This window comes from Scyliorhinus canicula, chromosome 1, assembly GCF_902713615.1.
Source record: "Scyliorhinus canicula chromosome 1, sScyCan1.1, whole genome shotgun sequence".
NCBI lineage: Eukaryota > Metazoa > Chordata > Chondrichthyes > Carcharhiniformes > Scyliorhinidae > Scyliorhinus > Scyliorhinus canicula.
Window position 1 is genome coordinate 118,881,257 of NC_052146.1, and position 25,041 is coordinate 118,906,297.

At 50.8% G+C, this 25,041-nt stretch overlaps 1 protein-coding gene across 1 annotated transcript; it reads left to right on the forward strand.

Annotated features, from left to right (window-relative positions):
- Positions 1–24,968, forward strand: LOC119977572. The gene is made up of 5 exons (XM_038818667.1): positions 1–103; positions 7,381–7,713; positions 18,050–18,394; positions 19,541–19,651; positions 24,548–24,968. Exons 1-5 carry the CDS (start codon positions 34–36, stop codon positions 24,550–24,552), a joined length of 864 nt encoding a protein of 287 aa, XP_038674595.1. The 5' UTR covers positions 1–33; the 3' UTR covers positions 24,553–24,968.
- The last annotated feature ends 73 nt before the right edge of the window (positions 24,969–25,041 follow it).

A 25,041-nucleotide genomic window follows, 5' to 3' on the forward strand; every position in this document is an offset into this window, starting at 1 on the left:
TTCAACACTGAGATTCAGAAACTGTAGCAAGATATGATCCCTGTCAAGCAGCTGAGAATCACCATGGGCATTGTTCTCCTTCTGGTACTGGTACAATTACAAGGTAAGGAATGTTAAAACTGTTGAAAAAACTTTATAGCCGATAAAGGGTGAAAGTTTTGTATCTAACACAACGTAATGACACTTATGGCCCCGGTAATCTTTTACACTGGTAAAAACTCAGTTCTCGCAATATGGACGCGCTGACAAGACCAGCATTTATTGCCCATACATTAGTTGCTCTGCAGTCTGAGTGGTGAAGTGCTGTTATTTTGGGAATTCTGGGATTTTGACCCAGTGACTATGAAGGAACTACCATAAATGCCCAGGTTGGGATGTTGTATGTGTCTTTGGGACAACTTAGAGGTTATGGTATTCCCATGGACCTGTTACTCTTCCTCTTTCGGAGGTGGAATTTGTGGAGTTTTGGAGGTGCTGTTGAAGAAGTCTTGAGATATTGCTGCAGTGAATCTGTAAGCGAGCGCACGGTGGCCATATTTGTGCTGGTGTGTCAGTGAATGTTTAAGTGGTGGATGGGATTCTGATCACGTAGGCTGCTTTTCTCTGGGTAGTGTTGAGCTTCTTGAGTGTTGTTGGAACTGCACCCACCCAGGCAAGTGTAGAGTACAGCCTCATACTCCTGATTTCTGCCTTGCTGGTGGTGGAGAGAGAGGTTTGGAGAGTCAGGAGGTGAGACACTCGCTGTTGAATATGCAGCCTTTTCTCTTCCATGTTCTTTGGCGGAAATGTCGCAAGTTCCATGCCTCAGATGTGTATTTATATGACATATTTTACAGAAGAGAAAATTCTCAATGTTCAAATTGAACAGGAATAAATACATGGGTAGTTAGAGGATGGAAAATATATCATCAAAACGTCAATCTAGAGGGTGTATAAAACTAGGGAGTGTCGTAGATCAGTGGTTCAGCTCAGAGAAGGAGTTATATAAATACTTAAGTGACTGAGAAGTGGGATAGTTAGTAGCTTGAAGATAAGGACTGAGTTGCATATGCGCAGCCCTCTGCAGGCGACTGGTACTAAGATAGACAGCTCAATCTGACGGCACTCGCTCAGGGTCTCCAAGGCATGGGTGTTAGAACCCCAGCTTGGGTAACTCCAACAGGAATATACGCAAGTGAGCCTGACTGCACAGTTGAATATGCAAACCTGGATACCACCAATTGTGGGTATCATTAGATCTCGCGAGACAACACAAGGATATCACAGGATGAGGGAGGGCCAGGAGAGCCTGAAATGGGAACCAGGACTTTTCCTGGGACCCGAGAATGGAGCCTCTTTAAAGATATTTACTATTGCCCTTTTGTTAGGCACCCATCCAATATCTTTATAAAATAATGTTAATGACAGATAATTCCATATTTTGACCAAAGCTTAAGCGGACCCTTCCAAGATTGCATTCAGCTCAAACCCCATTTTTCCACTTCTGTAAAGCAGCTGGGGAGTTTTTATCTATTATCTAAATAGAAATTGTTGTTTTTCGGAATTGTTAACCCCCACCCCCGTCCCCAACTCCCCCCATTCCTGGTAATGTTCCAGAAAGGGTAAAGTGTCATCTGTGTCTCATTGGGATGCCTCTGAGTCCAGAAGGTATGAATTCATGTTCCACTCCAGAGACTTCAGTACAATACTGAGGGAATACTACAGTGTTGGAGGTGCTGGGCGAAACTCTCCACCTCACGATGCCCCAAACACGAACCGTGCTCAGGCAGAGAATCGGGCATCCGGCCAAAATCAAGGTCTGTGCCCGGTGCCGAATCGGTCACCATGCTCTGGTCCCTCGCTGGTGGTGATAATGAGGTTTAGAACATAGAACATAGAACAGTACAACACAGAACAGGCCCTTCGGCCCTCGATGTTGTGCCGAGCAATGATCACCCTACTCAAACCCACGTATCCACCCTATACCCGTAACCCAACAACCCCCCACTTAACCTTACTTTTAAGGACACTACGGGCAATTTAGCATGGCCAATCCACCTAACCCGCACATCTTTGGACTGTTGGAGGAAACCGGAGCACCCGGAGGAAACCCACGCACACACGGGGAGGACGTGCAGACTCCGCACAGACAGTGACCCAGCCGGGAACCGAACCTGGGACCCTGGAGCTGTGAAGCATTTATGCTAACCACCATGCTACCGTGCTGCCCCTTTGCGCCCCATGCTGGAGGCAGCATGCAAAACCGGCATTTCTATGCATTTAAATGTGATTAGAGCATTTGACCTACTATGCTCTGGGCCTCCACAATGCTCCGCACCTCTCAGGCATAAGTCCCGTGGGCGCAATGTACTACAGGTATTTACATACGGGGCCTGGATGCAATGGCTGCTGAGGGGGAGAGAGAAGATAAGCAAAGTTTGAAAACTTTTTAAAATGTTACCGCAACTTACGGTAGCGACCATGAGTTGAACAGTCGCAGGAAAGGTGCCTCCCACCAGGAAACTTATTTTTGGACCTTTTTGGCCCGAGGAATGGGCACCAAACCCTATAAAAAGCCAAGCCAACCGAACCCGCATCAACAACTCGTCCAATTAGGGATATTGGCGAACCACCAGAGAGGTCGCAAGGGGAGCAAAAGCAGGGAAGGAAAGACCCCAACATCGGAGCCAGGGGACCCACGCGGCAACGCAAATCCAAACATGGTGGACCCAGCAGAGTCACAACGCCATCCCAGTTGTCGACGGAGAGGCTGATGGTTCATCTTGCTAGAACATAGAACATACAGTGCAGAAGGAGGCCATTCGGCCCATCGATAGAACTCCAGAAGCATATAGAGGCCGTAAAGGAGGACCTAATGTCGGCAATGAAGACAGCAATCAAGACCACACTGGCCCATACATGGAATAATGTGCAGAGTGGCACAACATATGAAGGGCCAAGGAGAGCTGATCCAGGAAGTGGAGAAAGCGGTCACCGAGCAAGTTGAACAGTTCACCTTGTTCGAGGCCGAGATAACAAGGCTGGCGGCAACCCAAAAGACACTGAAGGCCAAGATAGATGACCAAGAGTACAGGTCTTGGTGCCAGATCCTCCAGATATTTACGCAGAAGATAGGAGCAGGAGAAGGCCTTATGGCCCTTCGATTTGTCACGATCATGGCTGATCATCCATGTACGTAACAGAAGATGACCTAGGAGCCTCTTCACTAAGGTGCCCCACCGAGGTGATAGTCTCTGCGATGGTGGAGGGTGCAGGTGAATACAGTGCCGGGAATTTGGTGTTCTGCCCGGACTAGTCCTCCAGGATGTGCTGGGGCTGTGACTAGGAGGGCACAGATGGGCCGGCATGGTCTGTTGATGATCCTGCAAGACAAAAGACAAGACACACGGTGAGATCTTGGGAAGGAATGGTCTGGGGGACAGGGGTGATATAGGGACATAATTTTGCATTATGGGCATGTGGTGAATGTACATCATGTAATTCACACTGTATAGTATTGTGTTCACACTGTATAGTATTGTGTCCTTGTGGGCTCTGTCTGTGAGCCGTTGCGCGGCTCTGCCCACAGGGGGAGATGAGGAGCTTGTACAGGGCTCCACCCTCGGCTCGGCCCATGGTTCCACCCATGGCCCCTCCCACTACCGGAAGTATAAAGTGCTGCAGCCTAGTGAGTCTGCCCTCAGTTCTTCTGGTCGCAGGCAGGCACAGTTGTAAGTCTATTAAAGCCACAGTTTACTTCCTATCATGTCTCGAGTGAATTGATGGTCACAACAGAGCTCAATTGGTTGTCACATGCTGGCATCCGCCTCGGAGATAGTCCTCCCCTGCCGCTCCCCGGATAATTCTATCGCCTTCTGCTTGATAAGAGGGTAAGAGCCCTGAGCTCCAGCTCGTTCTCTCTAGTTTCTCCCAATTCATTATGTTATGTGCTGTCTTTTACTCGGGGACACATAAAGACATGGAGATGCATGGAGGCGAGTTAAATGAGGAGCGAGAGAGAGAGACAGAGAGGTTTAGCAAGGAAATCCTGAATTTTGCAGCTGAAACTAGTCTTAGCAAATATTCTTCCTTCATCTCATAATCAGAGACACTTGGCAGGATTCTCCGTCGGCTGACGTCAGAATCGGGAAATGCAATTGGGCGGAGAATCGGCTTTGGCGGCAAAATCATGGCAGTTGCCAGTTTCACGCTAAATCGCAATTCTCCGATGCTTCGACAGTGGCGTCAATGCATTCCAGAACGCACGTACCGTAAACGCCTTTGGTATATCATTAGCAGGACCGACCCGATATTCTCCAGGGGATCCATGATTCTCCGCCTCCACCAGGCGAATTCCCAACACAAGGTTCAGTTGTGCTTTTAAAAATTGTGAAACTGGTGCCATGGCTGATGAGGGAAAGAGAGGAGGTAGGACACAGAGGGGCGTGACACGGGTGGGGGGGGGGGGGGGGTGAAGGGGGTCAGCCTGTGAGGCCACAGTAACCCCTGTGGCCTGCAAGCACACATCCAACATCCGCCAGTTCTCCCCCCGAGCACCCCTCCGCAGCCAGCCCAGACCAGTCCACCCCTCACGCCCTTCTGACAGAGTACCGGGGCCGGTTGTAACACTGTGAACAGGTGTTTAATGTCAAAACATACATACAGATTTTTACGCTAGCCCCTATCATTAAACTGTGCCCTGCACCCGTGCCAGCTTAACTGGTGTTTAATTTCTCAGCCTTACAGGCCCTAACACTATGTCCAGGTGGATCCCCAGATTGTACATCAGGAGTGCAGCCTTGGGGAGTCCAAAGTGCTGCGGTGTTCCCGCACCTCCCCTGTGGGAGCTGGCACAGGCCTGAGGTAGTATGACTAGAGATACTACGGTACCTGGGAGTGCTGAGCCACCATTGGTGGAGAAGGCTCGCTGCTCATTGGCCCAATGGTTTGTATTTCATTGGTCAGAGTGTAAGGTAGCTCCGCCCAGTGAGGCAGAGTATAAGAGCCCGTGTTTCCCAGCAGCCTGCCTTTTCTGTACTCGAGCTGCTGGGGAAACATCTTGTTGATTAAAGCCTTTAATTCAGACTACATCCTCGTTTCAGTAGCTATTGATTGCGCATCAAGGCTCCCCCGGGGTGCCCGATGGCCCCCAGACTACTCCATGGGACGGGGCTGCGAGCGGAGCTAGCATCTGAGGCATACCCGCCACGTGGCATTGCCAGTCCTGGTGTCTCATTGCCACTCTGCAGGATAGCACCACATCACCCACTGACTGTGCCACCACCTTCTGGTCTGTGCCACATCAGCCAGAGACTGTGCCATCTTCCTCTGGGACTGGGCCACCTCCCTCTGTGTCTGCACCACATCAGCCAGCGCCTGGGCAATGTTGCCGACACTCCCACCCATGGACCGCTGTGACTGGGCCACGCTCAGAAGCTCTGCTGCAAGTCCAGGTAGCTCTGGCACATGGCTACCTATGAGAGGGCAGCACTGTCATGGCCCTCGGCCATCGCCTGCACATGCTGATCTATAACCGAGACCGTCGCTCCCAAGCCTCCACCACAGACGACAACCTGTGGTGTTGGCCTGGGTGGCACACATGGTCTACACCATCTCCTGCTCCTGCAAGCAGTTGGACTCCTCAAACTACACCCACAGGTACTGGATGTTTGCTGACAATCCCTCATGTAGGCCTGGCTCTGGCTCTGCGACTGCATCTCCACAATCGATGGGACTGTCCTTTCCAGAAATCCATCTGGACGGCAGCGAGTCCCTGCCGTCCTCCGACTTTCCACCCCATCGGGTGTTTCTACCTCCACCTAATGTACCGGAGCATCTGTGTGGTGAGCACTGGAGGCCCAAAAGCCTCTTCACTAAAGTGCCCAACTGAGGCGAGTGTCTCTGGGATGGTGGATGGTGTTGGAGACAGCTGTGACGGAAAATTGGTGTCAACATCAGTCTCGAGCTCTGGGGTGTCCTGGGTTTCGGGCATATGGGTCTCCGGTGTCATTGTCACTGATCGGCTCACGGGGTTCAGGCTGTGGTTGGGCGGGGGCACCAGAAGTACCCGTCCCCATCATCAGCAGGTCCTGCAAGACACAAGACAAGACGATGATTAGACCGCAGGCCGGGTGGTAGTGGGGGTGGTGTGAGGGGTGGTGAGTGGGTGAGGGTGGTGTGATGGTGGTGTGGGGGTGAGGATGGTGGTGTGGGGGTGAGGGTGGTGCGAGGATGGTGTGGGGGTGAGAGTGGAGTGAGGGTAGTGTGGGGTGAGGGTGGTATTGTGGTGGGTTGACACACGTTGGCCAAACTCCACCCCGGTGAATACCCTTTCCTTGGACCCACTGACCATGTCCAGGGCCCGCTGCCCTGCTGTGGTGAAGCACCGTAGATCCAGTGGTTCCCATACAGTCTTTTCCCGCTCCTGCGGTTTTGCACAGCCTTCTCCTGAGAGGGTAACATAAAATGCATAATATTAAACAGTCCGACGTGTGCAGCCCAGGGAGCGGGTAGCTGGTGGCTTCGATGACCAGGGCACATGGCCATGGCAGCCGGTATGGGTGCCGGCATGTGGTGCAGGGTAGGGGTTTGACCACCCTCCGGGTGGGGGGTAGGGTTACGGGAATATGGGACACGGTTACTGCCAGGGGCACAGTGTTGCCGACTCACCCTGGCCACCCTGAGGATGTTGTGTAGTTTTTTATGGTACTGCAGGCTGGTCCGAATGGCATTGCTGGTGGCGCTGACCGCCTCTGCCACCTGCACCCAGCGGACAAACAGCAGCAGGTGGCAGCCTCCTTCCTGGGCTAGGGTACAGGGTCAACCATCTCTCCATCAACCACCTCTCCTCCATGGCATCCAGGAGGGTCTTATGCTCAGCGTTGGTGAATCTTGGGGCCGCTCTGCTTGCTGCCATCTTGTTGGCTGGGATGGTGTATGGGGGGAGTGCAGTGTGTATATGCAGCTGTAACTTGTCAGCCTCCTGAGTGTCAATTGCAAATCCAGCAAATCCGGGACCGTTTCTCATTGGAATCGATTGTGTTCCACGTGGCACTGGTGCTAGCCCCTCAACAGTAGCAGAATCGGTCCAGGTGCGGCGCCAGGTTTCCTGTCGTGGAACTCCATGAATCCTGCTCTGGCATCTTAGTCTCAGTTACGGAGAATTCACCGCCTGACTATAGGAATTTAAAATTTTACTGGGATAATCTTTTAAGTTATTTAAGTGTTACAACCAAATTTTAGTACGAAGTGTACTGGACAACGTAGTAGATTTAATACATCGTGCACAATAATAAAATGGAATAACTATAACTGAATCGTTTCCTTATTCAGGAAATACGAATTGTGTCTTTTTTTTGATGGCAGTGTTGAAATGATGATCTTGTTTGTTCTCTCTTTCAGAAAGTACAGTTTCTGCCTGTCCACTGAGGGTGGGATACCCCAGGGTTACGCTAAACTACAGCGTAGGAGATAGACTAACACTGAACTGTACAGTCCTGTTCTGTGGTCCTGAGGTGCCTGAGGTTCACTGGTGTAAGTTCCATTCAAACAGCTGTCAGTCTGTATCAAATCACCATCAACTTGGACCTAATAGTTCTATTAGCATCGGACAACGTTTACTCATGGTTTACACAATCCCTGCTGTTAACCTGACTGACAGTGGCGCATATCAATGTCATGCAGGAGAAGGCAACGTGAAAGCAAAGGGAAATTCTATTGTTGTGAATGTATTAGGTAAGAATGTTTTCTAAACAGATATATCCTTTTTTTTTCCTGTGACCTTTGTGCTGTTCAGGGTGAAGGAGGTTAGCACTGGACATGAAACCTATCGCATTTTGGGCAGCTAAAACCAGCATCAAATACATTCAGGTTAGGTGTAGCATTAATCCCTCTACATTATCCAGTTAAGCACTCTCACACCAGGTAACCCCAAGTCATTCATTCCATGATGTACATCTGACCAGCAGATTAACACAAGACCACAAGGTCAGTGCAAAGCCAGAGGGCTAATGAGGTGAGTGGCTCAATGCGTGACCAATGGATCACTCCATCACATAAATGAGACCCTTATATTCAACTCATATTTCAATTTAGGTCTCCAGCCACCTCGCCAGGGTCTTTGCCAGGGTGCATCTACATTGAGTCGCAAGATGGGCCTGTAGGACTTGCAGTCAGTCAGGAGCTCGTCCTTTCAGGGCATCAGCGATATTGAGGCTTGTGCCAGGGTACCCCTTACCAGCGAGTCTGCAAACATCCCGTAGGTGGGGGCCATTGGTGCCGCGAAGTCCGTCAGCAATCCATCTGGCATCAGCACTTTGGCTGCCTGCACGGTTACTCACTGTGACTTTTCTCAATTAGAATGGTGCTTTCAGGCCCCATCTCTATTCTTCCCCCACGACCGGCTTGTCCTTTCCGTCGAGGAACTGTTTCAGCCCTGAGTCCCCCTCAGGGGGCTCGGAGGTATACAGCTCCCGGTAGAAGATTGCGAGGGTTGCGCTGACCCTTTCTGGCATTGAGAATAGCCTACCTCACATCAACATAATGTGGAGCATGGTCGAGTACTCCGCTCCTTCGAAGCACCGTTTTCCCCACTAAGTAAAAATTGATCCTGGTGTATATACCCTGTGTACCTGGAAGAAGAAGGAGAACTCTTTCTCCCCTGGGTGTGTGAATCACCATGGGTCCACTGCCCTCAACTTTTCCATGAAAACATAAAATTCTTTTGCCATGTTTAATTTTTCTCCTGACTTGGGGATTTGATCAGTCTGTGTGTGGGTCTGTGCGCAGTTAAAGTCCATCCCCCATGATGCGTGCATATGTCGGTGTTATCCACCATGGTTTCCTTTGTAGATTCCGCGTCATCCCAGTTGGAAGCATGCATATTTACAAGGATCACTGGTACCCCTTCCAGGACACCACTAACCATGATGTACCATCACCCTTCATCCATAACCGTCCTCGTCGGTGTAAATGTTGTCCTCTTTTTGAGCAGTATGTTCACCCCCGAGCCCTTGTCCTGACTGTCCCACCAAGCCCTTTTTTACCCTCGGTCAATCCTTCTCACTCAGGTGGGTGTCCTGGAGGAAGACTATGTCGGCTCTCAGACTTTTCAGATGAGCAAAGACTCTGGATCTTTTCACTGGGCCGTTAAGTCCCCTCATGTTCCAGGTGACTATTCTGATGGGGAGGGGGTTCTGTCCCCCCCTTCCTGTGGGATCAACCATACTTACCTTGTGCATGGGCCCTGAACTTCGGGGTTTCCCTTTGTTTGTGGGCCATCCAATAAGGCCGTGGTCACTGTACTCACCATGAAGCTGGGCCCCTGCGGTTTGGGGTTTCCCTTTGTCCAGGGGCCAACCAAGTTGACCACCATCATAGTGTATGTCACGTGGATGCGCCCCTGCACTCCAGGGATTTCCCTGGTTTTGGGGCCCTCCAAAATGGCTGTTTTCGATGCTTTGGTTTATTTTGTCTGCATGTGTGATCTGCCACAGCCAGCCCTCTGCCCTTCCCCCCCCCTTTCCCTTCGATTGTTGCCCTGTCCGCACCCCTCCCCCCCCCCCCCCCAATGCTCCTGCGGGCTTCCCCCGCCCCCTCCAGCTGCTCCTCCTCTGTTTCCACCGCGATTTTCTCCCAAACTGGATATTCCCCCCCTCTTGGTGCCAGGCACTCATTCCATTGGGAGTTGTGCCACAGCTCTACCGTCACTTGTACTTCCCTGTGCAAGATCACCCACCAGTGTGCTCTCCCCTCAACCCTTCCCCCTGAATAAATCCCCCTACTTCCCCCGACTGTCTTCCCTGCTCTCCCTCTCCTCACCCTCTCTGCGTCCTGCTGCTCTCACCCCCTTCTTTCTGAGACCTATCGCCAGATCAAAGATGAGGCAGATCAGTCCTGCACAGTCTCTCCTGTTTCTTTTTTTTGTACAATTTTATTGAGGTATTTTTGGCATTGTAAACAGTAACAATATACATTAGTGTGCAAATATCAATTACAAAAACATAGTGCAAATAACAGCTCCTCTCTCGCAAATAGACCTGCCTATTCTTCCCCCCTACTCTACACTATTCTACCCCCCCCCCCCCCGGCTGACGATTAGTTCCCCGCGAAGAAGTCGATGAATGGTTGCCACCTCCGGTCGAACCCCGACAGTGATCCTCGTAAGGCGAACTTGATTTTTTTCCAAGCCGAGAGAGCTTGCCATGTCCGACAGCCATACTTCGGTCTTTGGGGGCTTTGAGTCCCTCCAGGCCAACAGTATTCGTCGCCGTGTTATCAGGGAAGCAAAGGCCAAAATGTCGGCCTCTATCCCCTCCTGGACTCCCGGGTCCTCTGACACCCCAAACATTGCCACCTCTGGACTCATTGCCAACCTTGTTTTCAGTACCTGGGATATAACATCCGCAAATCCCTGCCAGTACCCCCTGAGTTTTGGACACGCCCAGGACATGTGGACATGGTTCGCTGGTCCTCCCGCACATCTAGCACACTTGTCCTCCAGCCCAAAGAATTTGCTCATCCGGGCCACCGTCATGTGGGCCCGGTGAACCACCTTGAACTGAATCAGGCTGAGCCTGGCACATGTTGCAGTTGCGTTACCCTCCTTAGAGAATCTGCCCATATGCCTCCCTCTAACTCCCCACCAAGCTCCTCCTCCCACTTGAGTTTCAGTTCCTCAGTCCCTGTGTCCTCTGCTCCCATAAGCTCTTTATAAATATCTGACACTCTCCCCTCTCCTACCTCACCCCTGGAAACTACCCTGTCCTGGATCCCCCCTTGGTGGAAGGCGTGGAAAGGACGGGACCTGTCTGCGTACGAAATCCCGCACCTGCAAGTATCGAAAGTCATTTCCCCATGCCAGCCCAAACTTCTCCTCCAGCGCCCTCATGTTCGAGAAGCCTCTCCTCCAGGAACAAGTCGCCCATCCTTCCCACCCCCGCCCTCCGCCACGCTCGAAACCCGCTGTCCATTTTCCCCGGGGCAAATCGGTGGCTGTCGCATATTGGGGACCAGACCAACGCTCCCACTTCCCCCGCATGCTTCCTCCATTGGCCCCAAATCCGCAAAGCCGCCATCACTATAGGGCTGGTGGAGTACTGCGCCGGCGGAAGCGGCAGGGGAGCCGTGACCAGGGCTGCCAAGCTGGTGCCACTGCACGAAGCAGCCTCCACCTGCTCCCACCATCCATTTCCTTATCATGGCTATGTTAGCCGCCCAGTAGTAGTTGCTGAGGTTCGGCAACGCCAATCCCCCCTCACTTTGGTTCCTTTCAAGCATCCCCTTCTTTACCCGCGGGGACTTCACCACCCAAACAAATCCCAGGATGATTTTATTGATCCTTTTAAAGAAGGACCACGGAATGAAAATAGGGAGACACTGAAAAATAAACAGGAATCTCAGGAGGATCGTCATCTTCACCGTCTGTACTCTCCCCGCTAGTGACAGCGGGAGAGCATCCCATCTCCGGAACTCGCTCCTCATTTGCTCAACCAGTCTGGACAAATTCAACTTATGCATCTTACCCCACTTGTATCCCTAAATACCTAAAACTTTCACCAACCAGCCTAAACGGCAGCTCCCTCAGCCTATTCTCCTGACCCCTCGTCTGCACCACAAACATCTCGCTCTTTGCCATGTTCAACTTGTACCCCGAAAACCAGCCAAATCCCCCTAGCATTTCCATAATCCCTGCCACTGGATCCGACACGTACAAAAGCAGGTCAGCCACGTAGTGCGAGACCTTGTGTTCTACCCCCCCCTTCCATCCCCTTGTGTTCTACCCCCCCCCCCCCCCCCATTCCTTTCCATCCCCTTGCCGCTCTCAGAGCAATTACCAACGGTTCTATGGCCAACGCAAACAGCAGTGGAGAGAGGGGGCATCCCTGTCTTGTCCCGCGGTGTAGTCTAAAATACTCAGATGTCGTCCTGTTCGTCCTTACACTAGCCTCTGGAGCCTGATATAGCAGTCTACCCAGTCCACGAAGCCTTTCCCAAGCCCAAACCATCCCAACACCTCCCATAAATAGTCCCACTCAACCCGGTCAAAAGCCTTTTCGGCATCTATTGCCACCACTACCTCCACCTCTCTGCCCTCCGGGGGTCTCATAATCACATTGAGTAGCCTTCTTAGGTTGGCTACCAGCTGCCTGCCCTTTACAAACCCTGTTTTCACGTCCGGTACGCAGTCTTCAATTCTGGATGCCGGGATCTTGGCCAGCAGTTTAGCGTCTACATTAATCAGGGAGATTGGCCTATAGGACCCACAAGCTTCCGGATCTTTATCCCGTTTTAATATCAGTGAGATGGTGGCTTGCGACATCGTCGGGGGTAACACCCCATTGTCCCTCGCCTCGTTAAACACCCTAACCAGCACCGGCCCCACTATCCCCGAGAACTTTTTGTAGAACTCCACTGGATACCCGTCCGGCCCCGGGGCTTTACCCGACTGCATGGCCTTCAGGCTCCCCATTACTTCTTCAGCTCTAATCGGGGTCCCCGACCCCTCTACCATCCCCCTGCCCACCTTTGGGAAGGTCAGCCCATCTAAGAAGCGCCTCATCCCCTCCGGCCCCGTGGGGGGTTCTGAGGTATACAGCTTACTGTAAAAGTCCCTGAATACCCTGTTCAATCCTGCCGGGTCTCCAACCCGGTTCCCTTCCCCGTCCACTACCATCCCTAATTCCCTGGCAGCCTCCCTCTTCCTAAGTTGCTGTGCAAGCATTCTGCTGGCTTTCTCCCCATACTCATACACCGCGCCCCTTGCCTTTCTGAGCTGCTCTACGGCTTTCCCTGTGGATAGCGCTCCCAGCTCCGCCTGCAGTCTCCGTCGATCCCTAATTAGCTCTGCCTTCGGGGACTCCACATATTCCCTGTCCATCCGGATCATCTCCTTAACCAGCCTGTCCATCTCCTCCCTATCCGTTCTGTCCCTATGGGCTCGGATTGAGATCAGTTCCCCTTTCACCACCGCCTTCAGCGCCTCCCAGAGCACCGCTGCTGAGACTTCCCCTGTATCGTTGACCTGCAGGTAGTCCTGCATACATTTCCCCACTCTCTCACACACCCTCTCCTCTGCCAACAATCCCACCTCTAACCTCCATTATGGGCGCTGGTAACTTTCTTTGCAGACCAGCAGGTCGACCCAATGTGGAGCATGGTCCGAAATAGTGATCGCCGAGTATTCTGTATCCTTCACCCCCTCCAAAAAGTCCCTGTTCATAATAAAGAAGTCAATTCAAGAATAAACCTTGTGAACATGGGAATGGAACGAGAACTCCTTCGCCGTCGGCCGATTGATTCTCCCAGGGGTCTAATCCCCCATTTGTTCCATGAACCCTCTCAGTTCCCTTGCCATTGCCGGGACCCTGCCCGTTCTGGAGCATGACCGGTCCAGGTCGGGATCAAGGACTGTATTAAAGTCCCCACCCATAATCAGCTTGTGCGAGTCCAAGTCGGGAATTTTCCCCAGCAGCCTTTTGATGAAATCTACAACATCCCAGTTTGGAGCATAAACATTCACTCGGACCACCCTCACCCCCTCAAGCTTGCCCCGGACCATGAGAAATCTACCACCCCCATCCGCAACTGTGCTGTCCGCCTCAAATTGAACCCGTTTGTTAATCATGATGGCAACCACTCTGGTTTTAGCATCAAGCCCCGAATGGAAGACCTGGTGTGATGAACGGTATTTACCTTTAATACCTTGCCCCTTTAAGAGGCTTGGAACCCTGGGGGACTCCGCCTCTGGCTACGCCCCCAGGAAACAGTATATAGGATAAGGCTCCATGTGGCGAGCACACTTCTCTCGAATGCTGTCCTGTTCTCTGTATATTAAAGCCTTTGATTACCGACCTCGCTCTCGCGTCGTAATTGAGAGTGCCTCACCTGGCTAATCCAGTCCTTCCGTAATCTAATCTGGCCCGCCACTTTCAAGTGTGTCCTGATCCTGATCGATGCGCGGGACACTGTTGTTCCATGGCCAGCTCTTCGTGTTCTTGGCCCACTGTAGAACCTGCTCCTTGTCCACAAACCGATGGAACCTGGCCCCCCTCGCGGCTGCCTCGCCTGCACTCTGTGTGCCCTGTCCAGCTCCAATGGCCGCGGAAGAAATCACCCCCCACCAGCTTCTGCAGCATGTCTGCCACATATGCCGGGGCATCCACTCCCTTGGCCCACTCCGGGAGGCCAATGATTCTCAGATTCTGCCGGCGAGACATATTTTCCAGGTCCTCCAGCCTGTCCATCAGCCTTGTTTGTTGCTCCTTCAACTTTCTAATTTCCACGTCCGCCACCGTTTGGAAACCTGCCTGGACCTTCTTATCCTGGGCGTCCAGCCTTTGGTCCAGTCGCTTCACCACTTTCTGAAGCGGTTCCAAATGATCTCCCTTCAGTGCTGCGAAGCTCTCTTTCATAACCTGCAGTATGTTGTCCAGTGCTGTCTGGACCATCCGTTCTGTGGTCCGTTCGTCGGCCATCTTTCCTCCCACTTGAGCTTCCACACCACCTTTGTTCGCTCCCTTCTGCTCCTTAAGTCCATACAACCCTGTATGGATCCAGATCTACAGTGCGGTTGTTTTCTACTCCAGCGCTCAAAAGTTCGAAAAAATCGGGGGGAAAGGTCTAAAAGTCAGAACGGAGCGAGAGCCACCAAATGCGCGACTTACTCCCTCATAGCCGCCACCGGAAGTCCTCGCTCATGTTTCTTTTAACCTATGAGACGAGGGTTCTGGTTCACTGCTGGTGTCCTGGCCTCCCCAGCCCGTCTCATTGTGGTGAACACCACTAGTGGGATATTATATGTATTACGGCACTGCCCGTATATTAAAGGTACAATGGTAAATCTCTGCCTGCTGGCTCCTCCCAGCAGGTGGCGTATAAATGTGTGTGCTCTCCTGCGCTGCAGCCATTCTGGTTCCAGCTACAGGAGGCACAACATCTTGTTCAATAAAGCCTCGATTGTTCCACCATTCTCGTCTTGTGGTAATTGACGGTGCATCAATTTATTGAACAAGATCTCCGCATCAAGCCTGATTGCCTGCAGCTGAGCCCTCAAGCAGCCAACGCAACATCCACCTTCGACCACTGGCTAGCCTGTTTCGAAGGCTACCTCAGAGCAGCCACTGAAGAACTCTCAGACCCACAGAAGCTCCAAGTCCTCTATTCACGGGTGAGCCCTGATATTTTCCCCTCATCCGGTATGCGCCCACCTACTCCAAAGCGATGACGCTTCTGAAGGGACATTACGTTCAACCAGTGAATCAAGTGTACACCAGGCACCTCCCGGAAACGAGACAGCAACTCCCCGGGGAAAATCTGGACGATTTCTTGCGTGCCCTGCAGATCCGAGGTAGGAACTGTGACTGCCAGGCAGTTTTGGCAGTCCAGCACACAGAACTTTTAATCCGAGAGGCACCTTCAGGGACTAGGCCGGTGCTGGAGTGGCTTGCGCCGTGCCAGCTGGTGCGGAAGGGCTTGGCGCCATGCCAACCAGCACCGAAGGGCCTCCGCCGGCCGGCACAAGTTTGTGCATGCACGGGAGCGCCAGCGTGTATTGGCGTCATCCCAGTGCACGCGCAGGGGGGGGTTCATCTCCACGCCGGCCATCACGGACCGGTACACCAGCCAGCGCGGAGGAATAGAGTGCCCCCATGGCACAGGCCCAGCCGCAGATCGGTGGGCTCCAATCGCGGGCCAGGCCACCATGGGGGCAACCCAGGGCCAGATCCCCCCCCCCCCCCGCGCCCCCCAAGGACCCCGGAGGCTGTCCGCAGAGCCAGGTCCCGCCGGCAAATACCTGTTGTAACATACGCCAGCAGGACCCACCGAAAACGGGCAGCCACTCGGCCCATCGCAGGTCAGAGAATCACTGGGGGGAGGGGTGGGGGGGGCGCACTACCAGCGCTGACGACCGGCGCATCACAATTCCCGCCCCCGCCAAATCCCCGGTGCTGGAGAATTCAGCAGCCAGTAGGGGCAGGAATCACGCTGGCTCCCGGTGATTCTCCGACCCGGCGGGGGGGTTGGAGAACCCCTCCCATGCACTGTCTTGTTTAACTGACTGCATTCAGCCGATATATTTTGTGCCCCTCCTGAAAGCTCATCTATTTTTTTTGCATTGGTGTGCTCTGCCTTGCACGCAGCGTGCTCGAATATGGCCTCTGTCATAATATCCACTCATTATAATGAGATGCAGACAGGCAGTGATTGACACACAGGATAACCAATGAACACACATGACACAAAACCAATCACCAGACAGGACACCACCACTATAAAGCCCACAGGGCATTAAGACCCTCTCTCTCTCCCAGGACACAGCTACTGAGGTAGTTAGAATGCACAAGCCAGTGAGCATCATCTCCATGTGGTAGAGAGCTAGTCTGGTCAAGCCAGTAGGAGGTTATCAGTTAGGTTAATAGAGTGTCAACCCACAGCAGATTATATACAGCAATCAGCAAGTTCAATAAAACAGTGTTGGATCATTTCCTGTGTCGGAAGCCTGTTTCTAGTTTCACTGCATCCAGTTGCAGTCAACGTTGAACTAACTCACTTAACACATCAGCCTCTACAATTACAATAGAAACATAAAATGGCAAATCTCTTGGGGACGGTCCCCCCACTGCTTTAGCAGTCCACCTGCGTCTTAGGTTGACGTCCTTTTCTTTTCCCGATCCTTTGACTCTGGTCCAATCCCAAGGACTGTGTCTGGTTGTCTGCCGTGTCTGTTGATCCTGCCACACACCTCGTGGCCACATCACCCCATACTTGACTGACTTCCCCTTCAGCCACACCTTGGAGTTCAGTGGTGAATTTTTCAGTGCACTCCATCGCCTGAGCTATCTTGATCACTTTTTTTTAGCGTAAAGGTAGTTTCAGCTGAGAGGTTCTTTTGGATGTTGAGATTATGGATTCTACAAATTAAATGATTGCGCAGCATGTCGCCAAGCACGGTCCTGAAATTGCAGAGCTCAGAGAGGCTTCCAGTAGTAACAAAGTGGTTTATTAACGAAAGGCAAAGGCTGGTATATATATACAGGCACAGAACACAAAAGCCCACAAAAGCGCTTTAGCTCTATGGCTCCCAGGTCCACACAGCCCGGGCCTCTGCTCCTAGGACCCCGCACTAACTCGCTATTGGTCGGGGTTCACGTGCTCCCGTGCAATTGGACCCCTGCCAAGCCCGCCCACCTAAAGGGGCTGCGCTACCACACATATCTAAACATCTCTTTATTTTAATCTGGGGATGTGGGTGTTGCTGGCAAGACTGGCATTAATTGACTATCCTTAGTAGCTCTGATACAACTTCAGATGGCAGTTAAGAGTCCACCATAGTGTTCTTTTATTACGCTCCTGTATTATCTTGATATACTGCGGAGTGTAATATGTGTTACTCAAACCTTGGTTACTGACGAGGTCTTCTGAATCTCGATGAAGAAGACTCAAACTCGTCCAGTGGTAACAAAAGGTTTATGAGTAACTAGAACAATAATTGCATGAGTTCTTCACTTTAACATTGATACTAGTGATAAGGCTAACAAGATCTAACTACAGTAACTATACGTAACTCCACTAACCATCTGAACTAATCTGATACTGCCCTGGTCACAGTACACCCAAGAGAGAGAGCGCGAGACCCAATGTGGTTTCTTTTATACCCCTGTTGATCCGGCCCTGTAGTGATCATGTGGTGCTGCTGATTACACATTAACCCCTTATGTACATGCACACATAGAGATCACCACAAGTGTTATTGGACTGGAGTCACATGTAAGCCAGAAAGTCTCTGAAGGATAAGTTTACTCCTCTGAAGGATTTTACTGAAGCTGTTATGGTTTGGGGAACAATGCGCATTCGTGCACCTTTTTACAGATACTTAACTGACATAATTGAAAAAAAATCGGAATATCGATTCTCTAACTGCCGTGGTGGGAATTGAATTTGAATGCATCGTCAAGGCTTATGGATTACTAGTCTAGTAACATGACCACCTCACTACCTTATCTCTGGGCGGCCAAATATTGAAATTAAACAAATATATATAATAGATACTCCTGTTTGTTCTCTCTTTCAGAAAATACAATGGCCGCCTGCTCCTTCTTAGTACAGTCCCCCAGGACTGTGTTAAACTACAGTGTGGGAGACAGTCTGACATTGAACTGTGCGGTTCAGTTCTGTGCGAATGGAATGCAGTTGCCTGAGGCTCATTGGTGTAAGATGCATGGGAAAACCTGTCAACCTGTGACTGGAGAGATTCATTATCCAAACATAACATATTCTCCTCAGGACATGGAAAAGAAAATGCTGGTAATTCACACCGTGTCTCATGTTGAAGTGGGTACCGGTGGCCTTTACCAGTGTCAGGCTACTCAAGGAGCTGTAAGCACACTGGGTCAGCTTGTGAGTGTAAATGTGGACGGTAAGCATTGATTTTCTTTATTTTACTTTGCCTGAGATCACTCATATCGTGTTTGCAGAGTCGACTTGCCAATGATTCCTCCAGTATTGTGTGCTAAACTCGACATGTGCTTGAGGGTTGATTTATCACATGGAGTTGCAAGAGCCATTTTCTATCTCACTCTGAACAAGGTACAAGGGATCCTATAAATTATCCACGGTAAAAGTTATTTTAAAAAAGTGGAGCATGCTTGTTGAGTTGATCAAAACATGTCGGGCGGGAGAGTCCGTTCCCTGACGCCGATTTCGTAATCGCCGATCGGGCGGAGAATCCCTTAAAAAATTTTTTTTTAGGGTACCCAATTATTTTTTTCCAATTAAGGGGCAATTTAGCGTGGCCAGTCAACCTAACTTGCACATCTTTGGGTTGTGGGGGTGAAACCCACGCAGACATGAGGAGAATGTGCAAACTCCACACTGACAGTGACCCAGGGCTGGTATTCGAACCCGGGTCCTCAGCGCCGCAGACCCAGTTCTAACCACTGCGCCGCATGCTACCCTGGAGAATCCCTTTTGATGCCGAAATCGGGGGTGGCGCCTGTTTGATGCAGGTCTTGTATGCTCCACCCCCTCCGAAACAGCGTCATCGCGTCGCGTGCCACACTCCTTTGGGATGGCCTCAGCGCATCACCTGAAGGCCCTCTCCCGATGCCCCGCCCCCAATGGGCCGAGTTCCCAATGGTGCGGTTTATTTCTTGTCTCAGCCATGCGGGAACCCGATGTGGCGAATGCGAACTGTGTCCAGCACCTCCACAGTCGGGCAGGAGCCGTGCTGCTGCCCAGCGGGACTTCCGCGAGGGTCGGGGGGAAGGCGGGGGGTGGCCAGGTGGGCACTATCTGGCAGGTCATGGCCGCGCACATGCGTTCTATTCCATCTGCCAAATTGTTGCCCTCTCACCTTACCTGTCTTTATCCCTCTGTAGAGTCTTTGTGCCATCCTCACCACTTGCCTTCCCATCTATTTATTGTGTCATTTAGCATTGGTGAGAACTCACTGTGTGCAGACTATTTGCTATGTTTGCCGATATAACAATGACTGCACTTCAATATGTTATAAGTTCAAGTCGTTTCTTTCTTCTAGTTTTATTTACTTGTGTATGTTTTTCAGCTGCTCCACTTGCACATTCAGTGTGGCGATGGTACAGCATCTGCAGATGGATCATATTCGGTTTGCTAGCCATGATACCAATATCATTGTGCACCTTAGGGTGTGGCCAAGGTACTGCCCATCACCGAAGCTTCAATTTTAATTCTTCCATTATTCGACAGTGAAATTAATTTGTAATAGAGTTTTGGGGCCCTGAGCACTGTGCACACCAAAAGCCAGGGCCTACTGATCACCAGGAATTGGTCCTTGGTCTTCACTCATTCTAGTTAGCGTGAGCTGCAGGCAATGTTTGTGCCTCCATTGGTAGAATTCCCACACAGGAAAAATCAATTCTCTTCCTCCTTAACAACAGCCCATTGGTAAGATCTGAGAGCAAGAGGGGTTTGGAGTGGGGAATGGATAGTAAAGTTTGTTTGTAATATCTCCAGTTTGTATTAGGCCTTCACATTAATATATTCTAGGGGTCTAACTTCTGTTTTAGGGGTCTGCCTGTGATGCCAAATGAAAATGGGTCTGACAAACTTAGCAATGAAATGAAAATGAAAATGAAAATCGCTTATTGTCACGAGTAGGCTTCAATGAAGTTACTGTGAAAAGCCCCTAGTCGCCACATTCCGGCACCTATCCGGGGAGGCTGGTACGGGATTCGAACCGTGCTGCTGGCCTGCTTGGTCTGCTTTTTTTTTTAGAAAGCCAGCGATTTAGCCCAGTGAGCTAAACCAGGCTCAATGCCTGTACTGTTTGGGCACAGGCCACCCCACTGCTAAATTGGTATGCTTTCCCCCAGTATGGGAATTGAACCCGCGCTGCTGGCATTGTTCTGCATTACAAGCCAGCTGTTTAGCCCACTGTGTTAAACCTGGCGGAGGGTGGGTCTTATCGTGTAGTGACCCTGACATATTTACTTGCAGACTCCCAGCAGGATCCCTTGTTCAATGTTCAGGCACTCGATACCGGAGCACAGGATCCAGCTTTGACAATGGATGGTGCCCAATGGAAACCACCTCTTCATACTTGCTGCTAACCATCTCATTCCCCATCCCCTAGACTCCCATCTTGTGACCCCCTTCCCGCCATCACTTACGTATACCTGGACCTCTCCTCCTTCCGAAGATCCTGCTGAATGTAGTACCAGCAAAAGCCACCACGTCTCTGGTGGCGCTACTGAGTATGTAAGAGTTGCCAGTCTCTGTTTGGCCGAGAGCTCTTAGTGGGCTGAACCTCCGCCCCCAAGATCCCTGATCCCGGAGAAGTCTTGCTGTTGTGCTAAGTGCCTGAAAGGTACAAGTTGCAGCGGGACCTCTCTAAATAAGGTAGCACGATGGCACAGTGGTTAGTACTGCTGCCTCACAGTGTTAGGGTCCCGGGTTCAATTCGGACCTTGGGTTTCTGTCTGTGTGGAGTCTGCCCATTCTCCCCTTGTCTGCGTGGGTTTCCTCCGGGTGCTCCGGTTTCGTCCCACAGTCCAAAGGCATGCAGGTTAGATGGATTTGCCATGATATAAATTGCCCCTTAGTGTCCAGGGATGTACAGGTTAGATGGGGGTTATGGGGATAGGGCGGGGGAGTTGGTCTAGGTAGAGTGATCTTTCAGAGGGTCGGTGCAGACTCGATGGGATGAATAGCTTCCTTCGGCACTGTAAAGATTCTACGATTCTATGAAATGGAGCTCTCGCCAACTCTCAAACAGGGAGGCAAGACCTCGGTCACCTCCACAAATGCCACCCCAAAAGCGAGTCGGACAGAAACATTTTGGCAAGAAGACCAAAGACAGATGCTAATGTGTGAAACCGGGGGAAAGGACTGTTTTTGTGCTGGTGAGGATGGATTCCCGGTTTGAAGAAATGAGGCTTGTAGAGATATAAAGACCAAGGAGACTCCAGAGGGTGCCTTGCTATGAGAGGTCCATTCCATTCCAGAGGGTGCCTTGCTATGAGAGGTCCATTCCATTCCAGAGGGTGCCTTGCTATGAGAGGTCCATTCCATTCCAGAGGGTGCCTTGCTATGAGAGGTCATTTCCATTCCAGAGGATGCCTTGCTATGAGAGATCCATTCCATTCCAGAGGGTGCCTTGCTATGAGAGATCCATTCCATTCCAGAGGGTGCCTTGCTATGAGAGATCCATTCCATTCCAGAGGGTGCCTTGCTATGAGAGATCCATTCCATTCCAGAGGGTGCCTTGCTATGAGAGATCCATTCCATTCCAGAGGGTGCCTTGCTAGGAGAGGTCCATTCCATTCCAGAGGGTGCCTTGCTATGAGAGGTCCATTCCATTCCAGAGGGTGCCTTGCTATGAGAGGTCCATTTCATTCCAGAGGGTGCCTTGCTATGAGAGGTCCATTCCATTCCAGAGGGTGCCTTGCTATGAGAGGTCCATTCCATTCCAGAGGGTGCCTTGCTATGAGAGGTCCATTCCATTCCAGAGAGTGCCTTGCTATGAGAGGTCCATTCCATTCCAGAGGGTGCCTTGCTATGAGAGGTCCATTCCATTCCAGAGGGTGCCTTGCTATGAGAGGTCCATTCCATTCCAGTGGGTGACTTGCTATGAGAGGTCCATTCCATTCCAGAGGGTGCCTTGCTATGAGAGGTCATTTCCATTCCAGAGGGTGCCTTGCTATGAGAGGTCCATTCCATTCCAGAGGGTGCCTTGCTATGAGAGGTCCATTCCATTCCAGAGGGTGCCTTGCTATGAGAGGTCCATTCCATTCCAGAGGGTGCCTTGCTATGAGAGGTCCATTCCATTCCAGAGGGTGCCTTGCTATGAGAGATCCATTCCATTCCAGAGGGTGCCTTGCTATGAGAGGTCCATTCCATTCCAGAGGGTGTCTTGCTATGAGAGGTCCATTCCATTCCAGAGGGTGCCTTGCTATGTGAGGTCCATTCCATTCCAGAGGGTGCCTTGCTATGAGAGGTCCATTCCATTTCAGGGTGCCTTGCTATGAGAGGTCCATTCCATTCCAGAGGGTGCCTTGCTACGAGAGGTCCATTCCATTCCAGAGAGTGCCTTGCTATGAGAGGTCCATTCCATTCCAGAGGGTGCCTTGCTATGAGAGGTCCATTCCATTCCAGAGGGTGCCTTGCTATGAGAGGTCCATTCCATTCCAGAGGGTGCCTTGCTATGAGAGGTCCATTCCATTCCAGAGGGTGCCTTGCTATGTGAGGTCCATTCCATTCCAGAGGGTGCCTTGCTATGAGAGGTCCATTCCATTTCAGGGTGCCTTGCTATGAGAGGTCTATTCCATTCCAGAGGGTGCCTTGCTATGAGAGGTCCATTCCATTCCAGAGAGTGCCTTGCTATGAGAGGTCCATTCCATTCCAGAGGGTGCCTTGCTATGAGAGGTCCATTCCATTCCAGAGGGTGCCTTGCTATGAGAGGTCCATTCCATTCCAGAGGGTGCCTTGCTATGAGAGGTCCATTCCATTCCAGAGGGTGCCTTGCTAAGAGAGGTCCATTCCATTCCAGAGGGTGCCTTGCTATGAGAGGTCCATTCCATTCCAGAGGGTGCCTTGCTATGAGAGGTCCATTCCATTCCAGAGGGTGCCTTGCTATGAGAGGTCCATTCCATTCCAGAGGGTGCCTTGCTATGAGAGGTCCATTCCATTCCAGAGAGTGCCTTGCTATGAGAGGTCCATTCCATTCCAGAGGGTGCCTTGCTATGAGAGATCCATTCCATTCCAGAGGGTGCCTTGCTATGAGAGGTCCATTCCATTCCAGAGGGTGCCTTGCTATGAGAGGTCCATTCCATTCCAGAGGGTGCCTTGCTATGAGAGGTCCATTCCATTATGCCCAGAAGATGGAATGAAAGGACGCTGTTTAAAAGGACACTGGAAGATTCTCCCTGGTGGGACAGGAAGAATGGATCCTGTTGAAACTGGGAGGAGCTTGGGACTTTAATAAAAATAATCGCTTATTGTCACAAGTAGGCTTCAATGAAGTTACTGTGAAAAGTCTCTAGTCTCGGGCAGCATGGTGGCCTAGTGGTTAGCACAGCTGCCTCACAGCGCTGAGGTGCATGTGGAGTTTGCACATTCTCCCCGTGTCTGCGTAGGTTTTGCCCCCACAACCCAAAAATGTGCAGAGTAGGTGGATTGGCCATACTAAATTACCCCTTAATTGGAAAAGATAATTGGGTAATCTAAATTTTTTTTTAAATCCCTAGTCGCCACATTCCGGCACCTGTTTGGGGAGGCTGGTACGGGAATTGAACCCGCGCTGGATTGGATTGGATTGGATTTGTTCATTGTCACGTGTACCGAGGTACAGTGAAAAGTATTTTTCTGCGAGCAGCTCAACAGATCATTAAGTACATGGGAAGAAAACGGGATAAAAGAAAATACATAATAGGGCAACACAAGGTTTAAAAAGTGAATCTGTTGGGGAGAGCTCGCAGAGTCGCCTCGCTCCGGCGCCATCTTCTTGAGGACGCTGCTGGCATTGTTCTGCATTACAAGCCAGCTGTTTAGCCCACTGTGCTAAACCAGCCTTATAAACTCTGCTGAGAGTGTGGTGTAATGTATAAATATGGCATGGGGATTTTGGTTATTTATTTTAATAAATTTAGAGTGCCCAATTCTTTTTTTCCAATTAAGGCCCAATTTAGTATGGCCAATTCACCTACCTTGAACATCTTTTTTTGGTTGTGGGGGTGAGACCCAAGCCGAAACGGGGAGAATGTGTAAACTCCACATAGACAGTGACCCGGGGCCAAGATTGGACCAGGGTCCTCAGAGCCATGAAGCAGCAGTGCTAACCACTGTGCCACTTCAGATTTTGGTTGTCTTAAGAGCTTAATGGAGAGTACCATTTTTGTGGTTTAGTGTACTGGTTGTCTTGTGAGTAAGGTTTAGTCATTTTGATTTTGGTTTGTTTGTTACAGCGGAAGTTTGAAAATGTGAAATCCTGTCATGTGATTCTTTGCGTTGTAACTCCATTCCTTTAAAAGTTATTGGTCTCTCTGGAAATTGTAACAATAATGATATTAACTTTGTTACTCTGCTCTCTCTGCAGGATGATATTGACCCAACATCACCACTGATCCTTTCTCTTCTCCTCAATCCCATTGCCATTGGTCACTCTTGAAAGGAACAATATGAAAATTGCTTATTGTCACGAGTAGGCTTCAATGAAGTTACTGTGAAAAGCCCCTAGTCGCCACATTCCAGCACCTGTTCGGGGAGGCTGTTACGGGAATATCTGTATATCTGGATAGTCAGTCCATTCAAGCCATATTCCACCAGCAAAACCACACTGAACCAGTGTTCAGCAGATGGCCCAGGACTCCATATTGCCATGGTAGTCACTAAAGTTCACAATAATTTCAGGCCGACTAACAGGAATAAAACCAATGGCAATTTCACAGAAGCATCTCAAACAAAAAGGTTTGCAGATTGAGCTGAATGATACAATTCTTTGTTGATAGGATTGACGGTGGGGGCAAGGCGGATGGGTGGTGGGCAAGGGTGTGATGTGTGGGGGGACATAAGATCCAGCCTGATGGTTTC

Coding starts and splice junctions, on each gene's coding strand:
- LOC119977572 (XM_038818667.1), top strand. CDS start 34: ATGATCCCTGTCAAGCAGCTGAGAATCACCATGGGCATTGTTCTCCTT. Junction 104..7,380: donor GGTACTGGTACAATTACAAG/GTAAGGAATGTT, acceptor TCTCTCTTTCAG/AAAGTACAGTTTCTGCCTGT. Junction 18,395..19,540: donor TGTGAGTGTAAATGTGGACG/GTAAGCATTGAT, acceptor TATGTTTTTCAG/CTGCTCCACTTGCACATTCA.